The 16,179-nt window shown below is 37.0% G+C and overlaps 1 protein-coding gene across 1 annotated transcript in view; it reads right to left on the bottom strand.

Annotated features, from left to right (window-relative positions):
* The window catches only part of LOC149411004 (putative multidrug resistance-associated protein lethal(2)03659), a 98,502-nt gene that overhangs the window by 9,241 nt on the left and 73,082 nt on the right, over positions 1-16,179 (bottom strand). Inside the window, exons 5-17 of the mRNA XM_089647190.1 lie at positions 15,192-15,399; positions 14,137-14,359; positions 13,391-13,547; positions 11,983-12,185; positions 11,045-11,465; positions 9,991-10,133; positions 8,902-9,054; positions 8,198-8,391; positions 7,383-7,574; positions 5,052-5,248; positions 3,581-3,732; positions 1,513-1,739; positions 81-231 (exon numbers count right to left, since the gene is read on the bottom strand). Of these exons, the coding sequence (XP_089503316.1) occupies positions 81-231; positions 1,513-1,739; positions 3,581-3,732; positions 5,052-5,248; positions 7,383-7,574; positions 8,198-8,391; positions 8,902-9,054; positions 9,991-10,133; positions 11,045-11,465; positions 11,983-12,185; positions 13,391-13,547; positions 14,137-14,359; positions 15,192-15,399 (2,621 nt within the window). The remainder of the gene's footprint in view (positions 1-80; positions 232-1,512; positions 1,740-3,580; positions 3,733-5,051; positions 5,249-7,382; positions 7,575-8,197; positions 8,392-8,901; positions 9,055-9,990; positions 10,134-11,044; positions 11,466-11,982; positions 12,186-13,390; positions 13,548-14,136; positions 14,360-15,191; positions 15,400-16,179) is intronic.

Here is a 16,179-nt window from a genome sequence, read left to right as displayed (position 1 = left end):
CATGAATCCTTCATTGAATCAGCCTTTCCATCTCTCATAAACACCATACGACAGCATATTAAATATTGGTATGTACTCACTGACTCCCTCCAGACGTTTGACACTTCTTGAAGTGGACAAGTAGTAGATCCTCAGCATCCAGAACACAAACACCACCCCGATGGTTGGGAGAATAAGCCAATAGTTGACGATGGTTACCACAATCACAATACCAATGAGGGACAAACCAATCTGAAAGTTATTAAGTATATTAATCGCAGTGTTATTAGGTAGGAACTCACAACATTATAAAATTGTTGAACAGAGATAAAAGGATTGCCAGGCAATGAAGAAATTTCTGACTAAAAAAATGTCCAAGAATCATACAATTGTAGTTTCACTTAATAAGGTAGTCTCTAATTTTTATTTTTATGAAAATGTATTATATTTAATCCCTCAGGCCTCAGTTTTAAAAATGGGTCGCTTTACATTTTTTCGTCTACTAACTAAAATTACTGATAACCAGAAAAATAGACATTTAAAAAAAAAAGTACAGGGTTTTCAATAAGAGGTGTTATTTTGATATTCAAAGAAAAATGCCATTTTTTAATATAAATGATCGAATGTTTATTTCATTATAAAGAGGAAGGTATGCCGTTAATAGTGAAAAGTCATCAGTCAAATGACCACCACGACCACGCCTACAGGACCATATCCTTTTCATGAAATTTTCCATAACCAAATCGCAAAGTGGCTGCCTTATGTCCTCGATAGCCTCACGAATTCCATCTTTGAGGTCTTGAATCGACGCTGGCCTGTTGGCGTAGACCTTCTCTTTCACGTGGCCCCAAAGGAAGAAGTTGCAAGGTGTTAAATCACAAGATTTCGGTGGCCAATTGTGATCACCTCTTCTAGAGATAACACGGTCCAGAAACTTTTCCCGTAAAAGATCAATGGTTTCGTTGCTTGTGTGGCACGTAGCACCGTCTTGTTGAAAGTAAACGTTGTCCAGATCAATACCATCCAATAATTTTTTATGGCCGGAATTAAATACACATAACACCTCTTATTGGAAAACCCTATGTTATAAACATTATTGTCATCTCGCTTTTGTGTCGTTTCATATGAAAATAATTAGTAAAAAATTCACAAAATTATACAATTTTTTCTAAAATTCCGAACATTTGATTCATAGAAGTGAACATTTTACTTCATCTATGGTTAACTTCCAGATTTGAATATAAAGCGTGGTGTTTTCTCTTTCTATCAATATTTATAACTATGCGAGTAAGGGAGGCACAATGATTTCTATGAGACCATAAGAGCTGTTCCCAAAAGCGAACAAAACAATAACGACAGTAAAATTAGTTTTTCGATATCTCCAAAAACGACAAAGTTGTGAGTCATCTCACACGCAGTGCTGCAGTATCGCCGGGGATGTCCCGTGAAATCACAGACAGAGGTTAGGATGATGTACATGATCTATTAATAAAGTACATAGCCAAGCAGAGAACAAGAGGTAGAGACACATACCTGCAGAACATCTATGGCCGCGGACGGCAGCATCTCATCGATGGATCCCATATCTTTGGAAAACCGGTTGAGGATCCTGCCCGAGGGGTTGGTGTAGAAGAAACGCATGCAGGCGCGTGTGATAGACTGGAACATGTTATCGTGGAGCCGCGTGGACGTGCGCATGGCCAGCCAGAAGAACATGAACGAGCGAGCCATAGTGGAGATTATGAGCAGCACAATTATTCCTAGAAGAAATATTTCAATTATTCACTTTAAACACTTCAATCATTTGAAATTTTCAAGTTACTTATCAGATTCATGATTTATTTAGAAATATTCCCGGTTGACATTCATTTTCAAAGAGATTCACTGATTTTTAATGTATCCCAAAATGAAATACTGTTTTTTAAAGCAGATGAAAGACTCTTTCAGATTATCTCTAATTAGTATAAAATAAAGTCTGTTTCCTGCGTCTGTCTGTTTGTGCGCTTAGTTCTTATAAAATACGCAACGGATTTAATAATATTATAAATGGGCATATGCAATTAAAATTATTCAAAATTCACCATTGTTTTGTCGCTCACTGATTTTTTTTTCTTGTTAAGGGGGCCGACAGACGTAGCTATAAAAGATCAAAAGTTATTTGGCTTGGCGTATTTCGGCATATCGCTCGCCATACATTTCAATTGGAAATGTACGGCGAGCGATATGCCGAAATACGCCAAGCCAAATATCTTTTGATCTTTTATAGCTACGTCTGTCGGCACCATAACTGTAAAAATACCTGTTTTTACAAAACTAAAAATCATTAACCCGTAAAAATATCGAAAAAGTAAGTATCTAAAAATATATATATATAATAAAATGCCGATTGGGTAGGACCCACTTTTTGTACATTAACTGCTGTGATGTCAGCCAATTTCAGAGAAATGCGTATATTTCAGCGTGTGTATGAGAGATTACCACCAAAAGTCGATAGAATGCATTGTCATCAATCAAACAATTTCAGTTCGATCGAATGTCGGCAAGTGGGTTAATTTCCACTTCCAAGATTTGCATTCATTCAATCACGAAAACTAAATCAAAATTTAAATAGATGTATTTAATTACATAATTGTATTGTAAAGGATATATTCACATTTTCAGTTTGTAAAAAAATAATTGATAAAAAATACACAAATCTTTCGCAGCATGAAAGCAATGGCAGTATGGCATATAATTTTTTATAAGTGTCTATGGTAAACTTTTAAATGAACATACAAAGAGCGGTGTTGCTGCTTTCGAACACTGTTTAACTCTTTGCACGCGGCCGTATCAACTGTTGTTACGGCAAAAAGTCTATACTCACACGCGGCTGTATCAACAGTTGATACGGAAACTTTGACGGCCGATATTCCAGCGCTCTTTCGTCATAAATGTATTTCTTGCTCACTTGGACATTCGTAGAACTATCACGATGCTGACATCTAAAAGAATTTCTCAAAAATTAAATTGTATTTTCATAAAAAAAGATCGATAATCAAGTGCGCCTCTTCGCGCCTTTTAGTTTACATTTTTGTCAACGGATGGCGCTAGTACTAGTATGTCATTTACAACTTTTCATAACTAAAAATGATAAGTGATCATGGTGTCCCACTTGTGTCTATCAACGCAGTGGCCTAAGTACACACACGCCGAGTGAATGGCGGGACCACATTCAAAAGATACGGTACGTCTTTGTATGAAATTTTATGTTTTTGTTTTTATAAACATCTAAGAGTGTTGACACACGAGGATTTGTTTTCATATTGTGGAGAATAATCTGTTCTGTCTATTTAGTCCAATAAATCATGCCAGAATGCTATAATTTGACATTTAATTGCGTGCATAGGTATTTGAAAATATGTACCGCGTACGGGTATAGATAAAACGGAGCAAATTAACGCGTTCAAAAGGTTAAATTATATGCCATTATCTCATGGTATATACAAAAGCAGAATGACTTTTATGAGTCTGTATCAGCTTGCGTTGTAAAGTACACAAGAATACTCTACTGCTGTCGGTGTTCTGTGTACAAAAACACCCAAGGGGTTAACTGGAGTTGTACCAGAATAGATGTAGATGAAGTCGGCTCTGGTGAGATATTCTCCTCCCCCGAGATCCACCAGTCGATGGTTCATCGGTCCAAGGTCCGCATGTGTTCCATTATTGTCCGTGTCCAGGTCCAGGCCTGTTGCCGATAGCTCTTCAGTGTTGACCCTGGAAATATGGAAATGACAATGTTTTAAATGTTTGTGTTTGCAAAACTCGAAAAGTAGTCAAACATAAAGTTTCTTCTTATTAGTGCCAGGAGTGTTTCTGCTGTCTCCGTAGTATGGTGACAAGGTTTTGTACATATTGATTCCGATAAATATTTCATATTCATGCACGACCCGTTTGTAAACTTGTACTAGAAGATAGCTCAAATAATGACCTGGTGGGAATTGTGACTGGAGCGTACATATATCGATGACTGGGGCACAGATGCCGTTGTAAATGTAACGCACAAATGCACATACCAAGGAACTGCCTCTGGTTAGTGGTTAGGTTAGGTTAGGTTCAAGTTATGTTAGGTTGAAATTATTGACCTAGGTATATTGTTCGATAGCAAACTAACTTTTGTGTATCATATTAATAACATTATCAATAAGGCTCTTAAGACTCTTGGATTTGTTTTGAGAGTTTCAAAAGACTTCAATAATTTAGGCACATTTATCATGTTGTACAAAACCCTTGTTAGATGCCAACTAGAGTATAACTCTACATTATGGTCTCCCTTTTACAGTATTCATTCCGATAACATTGAAAAGATTCAACATAAGTTCCTGACGTATATAAACTATAAATTGCATATTCCTGTAGAAAACATTGATTATAACTACTTACTAGATAAATTGTCCCTATTAAAACTTTCAGAAAGAAGAATAAACACAGATTTAATAGTACTACATAAAATACTTCATTACAAAATTGACTGTCCTGAGTTACTTCAATTAATCAGCATCCACATACCCAAAAGATCTTGCCGAAATTTACTACCCTTTTATTTTTACAACACCAGGACACTGTCTTATCAAAATTCCCCGATTCCAAGACTTCACAGTCTCTGAAATAAATACTCTGATCTGGGAGATATATTTCATCTTAAAAATAATCAATATAAATATTGTTTATTTCAATTCTTTTATATATCGAGACACAAATAGACATCTATAATTTCCGCAATATATATATTTTTATTTTGAATATCTATTTATGTGAGACTTCTTATCATTTTTACTAATGTATCTTATTTTATTATATGCTTTTGTTGTAACATTTAATATTTTTTCGTTGTATTATGTTTCCTTTATTGTTTTAATTTTGTAGAATTTATAATAACTGTGATACTCTACTATTAAACTTTGTAGTGTGTAAAAGCCCATTAGGGCGTGTAATAATAAATAAATAAATTAGTTTAGTTTATGTTACGTTTGTTGTTTGTCGGTATTTTTGTTCAAAATTATTTTGTCATGGAACTGTATGATGTATGTACGCACCAATAGCTGGTCCAGTAGTCTGAGCCCGATGCTAGCACCTGTGCCAGAATAGCGATGGTTGTGAAGATAGCAATCAGTGCCCAGGAGCCGGATGCCCGGATATAGCTGGAGTACACCTTTCCCCCCACCGCCCCCTTACTGCGAGATTCCTCCTGGGAATCGGCAGGAGGGAGATTGACCTCATCCACTGAAGTTGCCTGGAAAGATAACAAAACAGATTCACATTTATTCTCAAAAGTATACAATGAAAGCAAAACATAAGCCCTTCGTCTCACTGGGACAGTCCTCCTATCTCAAGACGAGCAGTTTTACGTGAAACAAAATAATATCAGTCTACACTGATGCCACTGCGAGATACGAAGCCACTCGATAAGATGATTTTACAGGGTAATTTTATCTTGATATACCTACAAAACAAAACTGCAAGTTCAACACCTATCAGTGAAAGAAAGTTTTTAGTGCAATAATAACCTTCTAATGAGTTACATCACTGTGCAGTATTCTTATTCAAAACTTCATTAGTGCAATAATAACCTTCTTATGAGTTACATCACTGTGCAGTATTCTTATTCATAACTTCATTAGTGCAATAATAACCTTCTAATGAGTTACATCACTGTGCAGTATTCTTATTCAAAACTTCATTAGTGCAATAATAACCTTATAATGAGTTACATCGCTGTGCAGTATTCTTATTCAAAACTTCATTAGTGAAAAAATAACCTTCTTATGAGTTACATCACTGTGCAGTATTCTTATTCATAACTTCATTAGTGCAATAATAACCTTCTAATGAGTTACATCACTGTGCAGTATTCTTATTCAAAACTTCATTAGTGCAATAATAACCTTCTAATGAGTTACATCACTGTGCAGTATTCTTCTTCAAAACTTCATTAGTGCAATAATAACCTTCTTATGAGTTACATCACTGTGCAGTATTCTTATTCATAACTTCATTAGTGCAATAATAACCTTCTAATGAGTTACATCACTGTGCAGTATTCTTATTCAAAACTTCATTAGTGCAATAATAACCTTATAATGAGTTACATCGCTGTGCAGTATTCTCATTCAAAACTTCATTAGTGCAATAACAACCTTCTAATGAGTTACATTGCTGTGCAGTATTCTTTTTCAAAACTGCATTAGTGCAATAATCACCTTCTAATGAGTTACATCGCAGTGCTAACCTTTTTATACAAATCTTCATTGTGAATGGGAAAACAATGCATGGATTAAATAAGAGAGTGTTGTATCTTGTGAGGTACCTGATTATTATAGAAATGAAGTGGAGTTGCCATTACAACTAGTGAAACTAGAAAAATATTGACCTTGTCCTTGAGAACTGTGATTACCTTCAATATAGTCAATAAGAACTGTAATTACCTTGAATATAGTCCATGAGAACCGTGATTACCTTCAATAGTCAATAAGAACTGTAATTACCTTAAATATAGTCCATGAGAACTGTGATTACCTTCAATATAGTCAATAAGAACTCTGATTACCTTGAATATAGTTCATGAGAACTGTGATTACCTTGAATATAGTCCATGAGAACCGTGATTACCTTCAATATAGTCAATAAGAACTCTGATTACCTTGAATATAGTTCATGAGAACTGTGATTACCTTGAATATAGTCCATGGGAACTGTGATTACCTTCAATATAGTCCATGAGAACTGTGATTACCTTGAATATAGTCTTATGCCATCCTCTTTCCTCCATCCTACAAATTTCTCTTTGTTATTTCTAACAGGACTTGACAACAATAAATGGCAAAATTATATGGTCACAAAGTGACAGAGAAAAGGAGAAACAGTGACAAAGTAGCAGTGAAAAATAAACAGTGACAAGGAACAGTTATAATGCAACAGTGAAAGTTTTTGAATTAATAATATTTGGCTAATTTATATAGTGCCATTTTTGTGAAATATCATCTCAACGGAGCTTCATGCTACTGCCAGTAGGACTATAGCATTCCCCCAATGAGGATATGTTATAAGGCTGAATGGAGTGGCGGAGGAAAGAAGATGGAGTTCATGAAGGTTGGAAGTATCCGGCTATTCAGATCTGGTCATTAAGCATGGAAAAAACCATTACAAGCAACGTTTGTATTCTAAATGTTGGTCTTTCACCAGGGCGATACTGAGAGTATCTACCACTCTGTGCTGCAAATATAAATTTATAAATTCAGAATAATTTACTTGCTCGGGTCGGGACATGAACCCACGACCTTTGAATTTGAAACCAAGGATCTGAACCGCTCGTCCATGGAGTTCATCAAATTTGTCCAAAATTTGAATAAAGTAGATTATTAGCTTACAGAATGGAAGCTGTAATGCCTCTGGAAGTCGGTGGCGTTGCTGTCCTCGTTAGCCGTGTCCGTTGTCGGCAATTCCACATGCTCTTCTTCCGGCTCTCCTTGCTTCAGCAGCTCCGCAAAGTCCAGACCCGAAGCCTGCAAGGCCTCGTATGAACCCTCGGCCGCTATCAGACCATTCTTCAGGATTATTATCTGCAAAATAAAAGGGAATATTATGATTTAAAAAGAAAAAGAATGAACAAACAAACCTAACATAACAAAACCTGAACTAACCAAGCCTAAACTAACCTATTATTTTATCGTGATCTATTGATTCACTAATCTGTTTTATTCGGTTACCGACTAAGCTATATACACAATTACAGAACATAAGGTAATGTAAATAAAGTAGGCACTTTCTTGGTAGACTTTTCTCCGGATGTGTTCTATTATTAAGGTCCATTAAACAATGACAAAGGTGTTTGAGTTGGTTTTGACAGATTCGTTGGAGGGAAAACACAATTTAGGTGCGAAAAAGATTAGAGGTACAAATTGCGACATTTTAAAGGTTTGATATTGGTGCAGGTACAAGGTGTTGCCAAATGATAGGATGCCGAAAATAATGAACAAGTCGGTGCCGAAGGGACTCTCTGACAGGCTGTGGAACAAGTGGATAGACTGCATGGAAGAGGATTTGTACAAAACAGTAAGGACCGAGGACCAGAGGTTAAGAATAGCGAAAGAATGCTGCAGTGGAGAATATTTGTGGAGGAGAACATAACTTCCATATAACATCCATAACTAACACAATAATCTAAGTAGCATCCTCGACTTACGTGGTCCACCTCGTTGAGATACTGCAGCTGGTGGGTGATGAGGATGCGGGTGGCTGGGCGGAGGAAGCCGGCGATGCAGTTGTCGAAGAGCTGGCGACCCACATGGGAGTCCACGGCGGACAGCGGGTCGTCCAGCAGGAAGATATCGGCGCGGCGGTACACGGCGCGCGCCAGGTTTATGCGCGCTCTCTGACCTGTCATTGGTAATTTGATATGAATTAATAAAATGCTGGCAAAAGTAGAAAATTAAATTTAACAATAATTTTAAGTATACGTGGGTTTGAGTTAGTACAGGTTGTTGTGGTTTCTAATCTCAAAGCAAATTCAATTATTTCTGAGCATTGGCAACACCGATCCAGCGTGCCCGGTGCTAGTTCGCTATTGCCGCTCAAGATAAACCTCTCCTTCAGTGTCCTATGTATGTAATTGCTATCCTTCTGATGGTCATCAAAGTGTATAGTGTTATGGATTGCCCATATCCTCCACACTTTAGTTGTCGTAATAACGGACACGCACTAATGCCAATCAAGCGACTAAAATGCACATGACGGTCCCAGGATTACCTCATATATATATAAGGTAATACGCGCTAAAAATCAGCTATTACGCTGGAGCTGTCCGCGAAAGAAACCAACACGGAGATGGACGCCATTACAGTCTACGAAACAACTGGGCCTAAATAATATCACAATGATACAACTTACCTCCACTAAGACTGATTCCTCTCTCTCCAACTATAGTTTTGTCCCCCCTAGGGAAAAGGGAGAAATCCCTTTCCAAGGCACATTTTCTTATCACCATATTGTACCTGGCCCTTTCCATCGGTGCTCCAAACAAAATATTCTGCCGAATCGAACCTGGAATAATATTTTAATGAGAACAAAATATTGTTATTGAGCTGTAACAGTAACGTTACCGTTACGAAAAATTATAGTGTGTGTGGCTTGCATCGCTTTTTGCCACAAAGCAAAGGTGTTATACGCTGGCCCGCCGTTACAGTTAATGGTGTGGACATAGTGTACACACTAGAATTGGTTACTGTGCTGCGACAATTATAGTTACAGCTCGCAGATGAAGATGAAGGCTTAAGATGATCGTGTCAGATTCTAACAAGAAATATGTCAAATGAAAGCCAGTTCTTTTTTTCAAACATTATGTTAGGGTTGCACGGTGTTTTAAATACAATACAGGGTTTTCCAATAAGAGGTGTTATTTTGAATAGCCCGCTATTTCGGTAGATGTTACTTTTGAAGCTGTCATTTTTTGACATTTGACAAGTAGAAACTACGCCATTGATAAAAATGGAACGATACACGCTTCAACAAGGCATTGAAATTATTAAAATTCACTTGAGTGAATTAAATGCAAATCATCTTGAGTGATGAGGCCCATTTCCACCTCGGTGGCTTCGTCAACAAGCAAAATTGTCGCATCTGGGGCTCGGAAAACCCAAGAGTTATTGTTGAAAAGCCTCTCTATCTTCAACGTGTGACTATTTGGTGTGGTTTATGGTCCGGCGGCGTCATTGGACCTTACTTTTTCGAAAATGAGGCTGGAGCAACAGTAACGGTGAATGGATTGCGCTATCGAGAGATGATTAATGATTTTTTAGGACCGGAATTGGATGGTATTGATCTGGACAACGTTTACTTTCAACAAGACGGCGCTACGTGCCACACAAGCAACGAAACCATTGATCTTTTACGGGAAAAGTTTCTTTGAATATCAAAATAACACCTCTTATTGGAAAACCCTATATATGTAGGTGCAAAAAAAAAATATATTTGTCTTACCAACAAAAAGCCAAGGTTCCTGGGAGGCATAAGCCACACTTCCGTTTACTTCGAGGGTTCCAGAGTTGATGGGGAGTTCCTTTAGAAGGACATTCAATAGGGAACTCTTTCCTGCTCCAACTGGGCCGATCACAGCAACCAAACTGGAATAAATATAAATATTTTCCAGTTATCGATTTATTATACCTTACATTTTATTACAGATGTTCTCACTTACACCTATTACAGATGTTCTCACTTACGTGTGAACAATCCAACTGCAAAAACACAGTTAAAGGATACATAATATGTATTTATACATACATAATATTAGATAGTTACATTGCTTTTACGTAATCAAATACAAAAAGAATTGTATTTAGTAACTCTAAACCACAGATAGTAATAATAATAATAATTGGATGACTTGTATAGCGCCGTTTTTGTGCAAAATCACCTCAAGGGCGCTGGATAAAACAAGGATCTGAGAAATTTTTGTTATTTGTTTTTGGGGTATTATGCCGTGTTGCGCTAACTTCTTCTTTATCAAAATAACACATCTGCCCTGATGATGGACACTGCAATGCTGTCCGAAACGTTGGCTAAAGAAGGAGTTAGCGCAACACGGCATAATACCCCAAAAACAAATAACAAAAATACTTTTGGCCGTGAAAATCTTAAATCATATTTGATCTGAGAAATGTTTGAATTAATAATTATTGCGATATCTCATTGATGGGGGAGTGATGAGCCCATTGACAAGTCTCATTGACAATTGATGTTGAGCATGTCCGGGGGCGCTTATAGCAAAACATTTGTTCACAATAAAAAATGCAACAGTACTTATGTGTGTACATACTTGTTTAAATTTAGTTTAAAATCCTGCTAATTATCGTTTTTTTGCTGTGGCTTATATATAATACTAGGTTCAACAAATGTTGCGTAAACGCAAACTTGTGATTTCTGTTAAATGTAATTTTTACTTAATTTAGTGTCAGCTAATAACGGTGGCCATAATTATAAGACCTTTCTTAAACCCAAATAAAACTAAGAAGATTTCTAAAAAATTACTTACCTTCCTGGCTTAACCCTCATCGTCACATTGCTGAGCGTATCGTCACTCTGTTCGCCGATCCATTTGGCCGTAACATTATTCAACAGAATGGCGGGCTTCTCGCCACTAATGCTCCTGACCTTCGAAACATCATCCATGGCTTCTTTCGCTTCCTCATCATCGAGATTCCTATATTTCCCGATCCCTCTCGGTACACCGTCAACAGTTTTGTCTTCTTTTTCACTGTCGGAAGCGGAACTGATGAATTTGACTTCTTTTAAGTTTGTCACGGCATCTTTGGATGATTTCCCGTTGGATTTTTCTAATTGATTCTTCTCTCCCAGATCGTCAGAAATAGCAAGAGGTTTGGTGGTCTCTTCGTAAAGCATGAACTTCTGGAGACGTCTGACCGATATGCTGGCCTCCGCAATCTGCGATATTCCTGAAAAGTTACGTTTATTTCAATAATATAACTAACTTGATACACACAGCGATATGCGATCCATGAGGTTTCTCTAAAACACATACATTGTGGGTTAGATTGCGTTGAAAATGCAACACTCAATTATAAACAGATGTCATCAAAGTGACAATGAATGTCATAATGGCCATGTTATTGTGCTTATTTGTCAGCTGATCAAAATTTATTCAAAAGCTAAAATGGACCTAGCATCAGCGATTAAAAGCGAACATTCAAATGTTAAAGAAACTTTGGCGCTTTGTTAACAAACTTTTGAATATCAGTGAAAAAACTGGATCAAGTTTTTGTGTAAACCGAGTTAAGGATAACCGGAAAAGAATACGTTAGGTAGGGATAGTTTAGGTTAGGTTTTTTCTTCGCTTTTCTTCAATGTTATGTTTTGTCATGGAACCGTGTTATATAGACTTTTAGAACAAATCAAACTATGTAATGCAGAGTGAGTATCCTATAGAGAGTGATGTAAAAGTATCAAGTTTACCTGACGGGAAGAACACGGTCATGGTGGTCCGCAGGAGGTTGTAATAGGATGTGACCACGAACACCGTCTCGGCGGTCAGCGTCTCCCCGATGAGCACATACGTCAGAATACTCAAGAACAGCGACACGCGCGTCACAAACATGATGAAAGAGATTAGCACGCCCTTGATGTATGAGGTGCGACGGATCTCTTTGATTTCACGTCTGGAAAATAAATTCTTAGATTAGTTTTAGTGAAAATACTGTATGCGATTCAGGAGGGAAGAAGCGCAGTGGGCTGCCACAGGCAAAGTTGGGAAAAGCAACGCAAGAGACTAGCACAGCACTCACACAGATACAATTTTTTGCATACAGATTGTTTCAAAGTCAATCCAGAACAGAAAATTTGTTCATAATTTTACCATAAAAATAATATGCAAACATCGTTTTAAATATTAACTCTTTGCACACGGCCGTATCAACTGTTGTTGCGGCGAAAAGTCTATACTCACACGCGGCTGTATCAACAGTTGATATGGAAACTTTGACGGCCGATATTCCAGCGCTCTTTCGTCATAAATGTATTTCTTGCTCACTTGGACATTCGTAGAACTATCGCGATGCTGACATCTACAAGAATTTCTCAAAAATAAAATTGTATTTCATAAAAAAAGATCGATAATCAAGTGCGCCTCTTCGCGCCTTTTAGTCCTTTAGTTTAGATTTTTGTCAACGGATGGCGTTAGTACTAGTATGTCATTCACAACTTTTCATGACTAAAAATGATAAGTGATCATGGTGTCCCACTTGTGTCTATCAACGCAGTGGCCTAAGTACACACACGCCGAGTGAATGGCGGGACCACATTCAAAAGATACGGTACGTCTTTGTATGAAATTTTATGTTTTTGTTTTTATAAACATCTAAGAGTGTTGACACACGAGGATTTGTTTTCATATTGTGGAGAGTAATCTGTTCTGTCTATATAGTCCAATAAATAATGCCAGAATGCTATAATTTGACATTTAATTGCGTGCATAGGTATTTGAAAATATGTACCGCGTACGGATATAGATAAAACGGAGCAAATTAACTCATTCAAAAGGTTAAATATGTACCAAGATCCTGTCTGACAATCTTCAACTGTTTTCACCGGTTTTTATCAATGTTTTGCAGTATTTTTAATGAGAATGTGAAAACGGTTAACCATTTTAATCACTGAAGTCGTTAAATGAGTTCAATTGCAGTTTTTACAATCGAATTGCAATATGCACTAATACACACAATAGTCGCAAGAAATATGCCATTTCTCAGTGATGTTTGTCAATGACATCACTGTAGAAAGTGTGCAAACTCTAACAGAGCGACATACAAGCCTTAAATATATTATTTACAGGCGTTTGTTAAAAAAAGCAAAGAGAACAACTTACTTCCTAGCCATACGCACCATCTGAGCAAAGGGGTCCTCCCAGGTGTACATCTTGATGACCTGAATGCCGCTGATGATCTCGTTCATGAGGCGCACCCGCTCGTCCGTCCGGAGCGCCGTTTTCAGTCGGAGGATGGATGTCTGTTTACCGAGCCATCCTGGAAAAATAATGTTAAAAGCATCAATACAACAAACAAACAAGAGTAGGTTTTGCAATGAATTCTGAGATTATTGATTATCGCAAAAAATCGAATTGAATGATGAACGAGAGGTATAATTGAGGAACTGGTTGCAATAACACACTTAGTCGCACACAAGCTGTTTTTGCTACCATCTCCTTTTCGGCTTCTTTATCTGCTGTGTAAATATTACTTCTGTAGATTTTACACAGACGGATCTACACGCAAAAGTTTTAACACTAGTTACAGTGAATATTACGCATTCAAAATCTTTTAAGCGTTTTACTCAAAACTACAATTTTCTTCATAAGTTGCTATTGCTTCCAGCTGCTCAATTGATGTAGATATTGACGACATTTGTACTGCAGCTTTCAGGATGATTTACACATTTCTGACAAAGTGACAATATTCAGCCTCTCAAAAATGTAAAATTGTGAATCGAAAATCTCCAGATCTTGAGTAGAAGGTCAACATTTTACATTGATAAGGTAACAGGGGTGGTCACTTTTCGGAGTGGTACTGGGGTTCCACAAACATCAAACATGCAATACGTTATGGATGAACCCACCTTGCAGAGGTATGAACAGCAGCATAAAGATGACCCCCACAACGGCGGAGTAGCCGATTTTTTGCCACATGAGCACTGTGACGATGAAGGTCTGCAGGGGCCCGATCCACAGGTAGTGCAGGAAGATGATGGCCACGTCGAAGCGGTTCACGTCGTTGGACAGTAAGTTTACGACCTGCCCAATGGTCGTCTCGCCCAGAGCCGTCTTCGAAAGCTTCAGAGACTGAAATTAAAATAAGAATATATAATATTAGATTTGTATTTACATATTAACCTGATCTATGCGGTTGCCGTATATGAGATTCATCAAGCTTCACTAAAACATACACTTTGCGTCTAAAAATTGCCATGTGATGTTAAAGATTTTGTTGAAACGGCCAGCATTGCAAAGGTTAACTCCACACATTAAGCATGTATCGCCGCTTGTGGTTGCTTTGTTTCTTTCCCGAAATTCATGGCTCGGCTTGCGGAAATTTTTTCTTTTTATAAGTACTGTATTAGTATCTGCAGGCTCTGTTATATTTAAAAAAGATAGCAGTGGGTAATATTAATTAATTAAATGTCAAAGCACTTGACTTGATTCGTAGGTACTTCTTTGAAAGAGACATTTGAATAACGAGATTTTATAAATACAACAATACCGCTGTTTCTTTTCATCGAGTTGGACGTTACAAAATGATTGTACTAAGTGGCGCATGACCTCACTCCAAAGACATTAACTTAATAATTGTTTTGAGGCTGATGTAATTGATTTGTTTACATTCTGGAGAAACAGAGATCCATGGTTTATATTATTAACCAGTATTCTGCATCTGTTTACTGTAAAAGATAAAATTTCGATAGGGTAATGAATTTTTGCGCCACCTTTTCCAAGGGTATGCAAAAACTATTGATATTGGACTCATTTACAAATGCTTCAGCTAACGCCATAAAGTCTGGTTTAATAAATAAATTAATAAATTAATAGAAATTAAAAACTCATCACAGTTTTTTCTCATACTTCCGATATTCAAATGTACAATTATTGAGAATGAGAGATGTGCATAGTGACCAACCTTCCTGTAGATCAGGGAGCAGCATGCGACGCGGAACTTCATGCCCATGTGCAGGATACCCATCATGTAGGGGTGCACGATGAACACGTTGAGCGCGGAGCACCCCACAACTCCGGCCGCGTACAGCAGGGCCTCCGAGCGCGTGACGCCCACCTGCCCCGGCGTGCTGTACGCAATCAGACCGCCCAAGAATATCGGCTGGACCAACCTAACAAAACCAACCAAATTCATTAAATTTTAAACATCTTTTTAAGGGGCCATCAATATTAAAGTTTTGTTGGCGCCATTTTGAAATTTTGTATTTTTAACGGTCCCCGTTAACTGCTGATATTCCCGCCTGTTTCAGCGTTTGATCAAGCTTTGTTAAGTCGTCAAGCATAATGGTCGTGCTATTATAAATTTAGGACACACTGTAAATTTATAATACAAGCAAAACAAACATACTGCAAAAATGATTTCTCTGTAAATTCTACATGGGTACAGTCAGGAAAATGTCTTAAGGTTTTAGTGAATAAAATCATTTAAATTCTACATGAAATACATACTGGAATTTTGGTGCTTACGAAAATGGCTTTGCTGTTTTCAAACTGCACTTATTATAGATATTTTAATAGATACGTTTAGTAGGTATTACAATGAATTTAAAAGATTGTAGTTTAAGAAAATATTTTCCTACAGATAAATAATTTTTGTAGTATTGTTTGTATGTGTTATAAATTTACAAAGCGGCGAGTCAAAATTTACGAAAGCTGAAAATTCATCTTTCCAATTGATTTTTAAACAAAAGCAAACATTTATAAAAAAATCTATTATGTTATTATATTTTTAAACATAATGTAATAAATTTATTTTATAAAATGGTAACGGTAACTGTTATTTTTTTTGCAAACGATTCTTTACAAATTTAGGTCAGTGAAATGAAGAATTGGTAACAAAAAATTTTCAAAATAATAAAACTTAAAAGCGTGCAACGTAAAACAAGTTAGTA

This window comes from Hesperophylax consimilis, chromosome 26 (assembly GCF_061612785.1).
Source record: "Hesperophylax consimilis isolate HC1 chromosome 26, BYU_Hcon_1.0, whole genome shotgun sequence".
In the NCBI taxonomy this organism is placed as follows: domain Eukaryota; kingdom Metazoa; phylum Arthropoda; class Insecta; order Trichoptera; family Limnephilidae; genus Hesperophylax; species Hesperophylax consimilis.
Note: the sequence above shows the minus strand (reverse complement) of the source record. Positions and strands in the feature narration are given on the sequence as shown.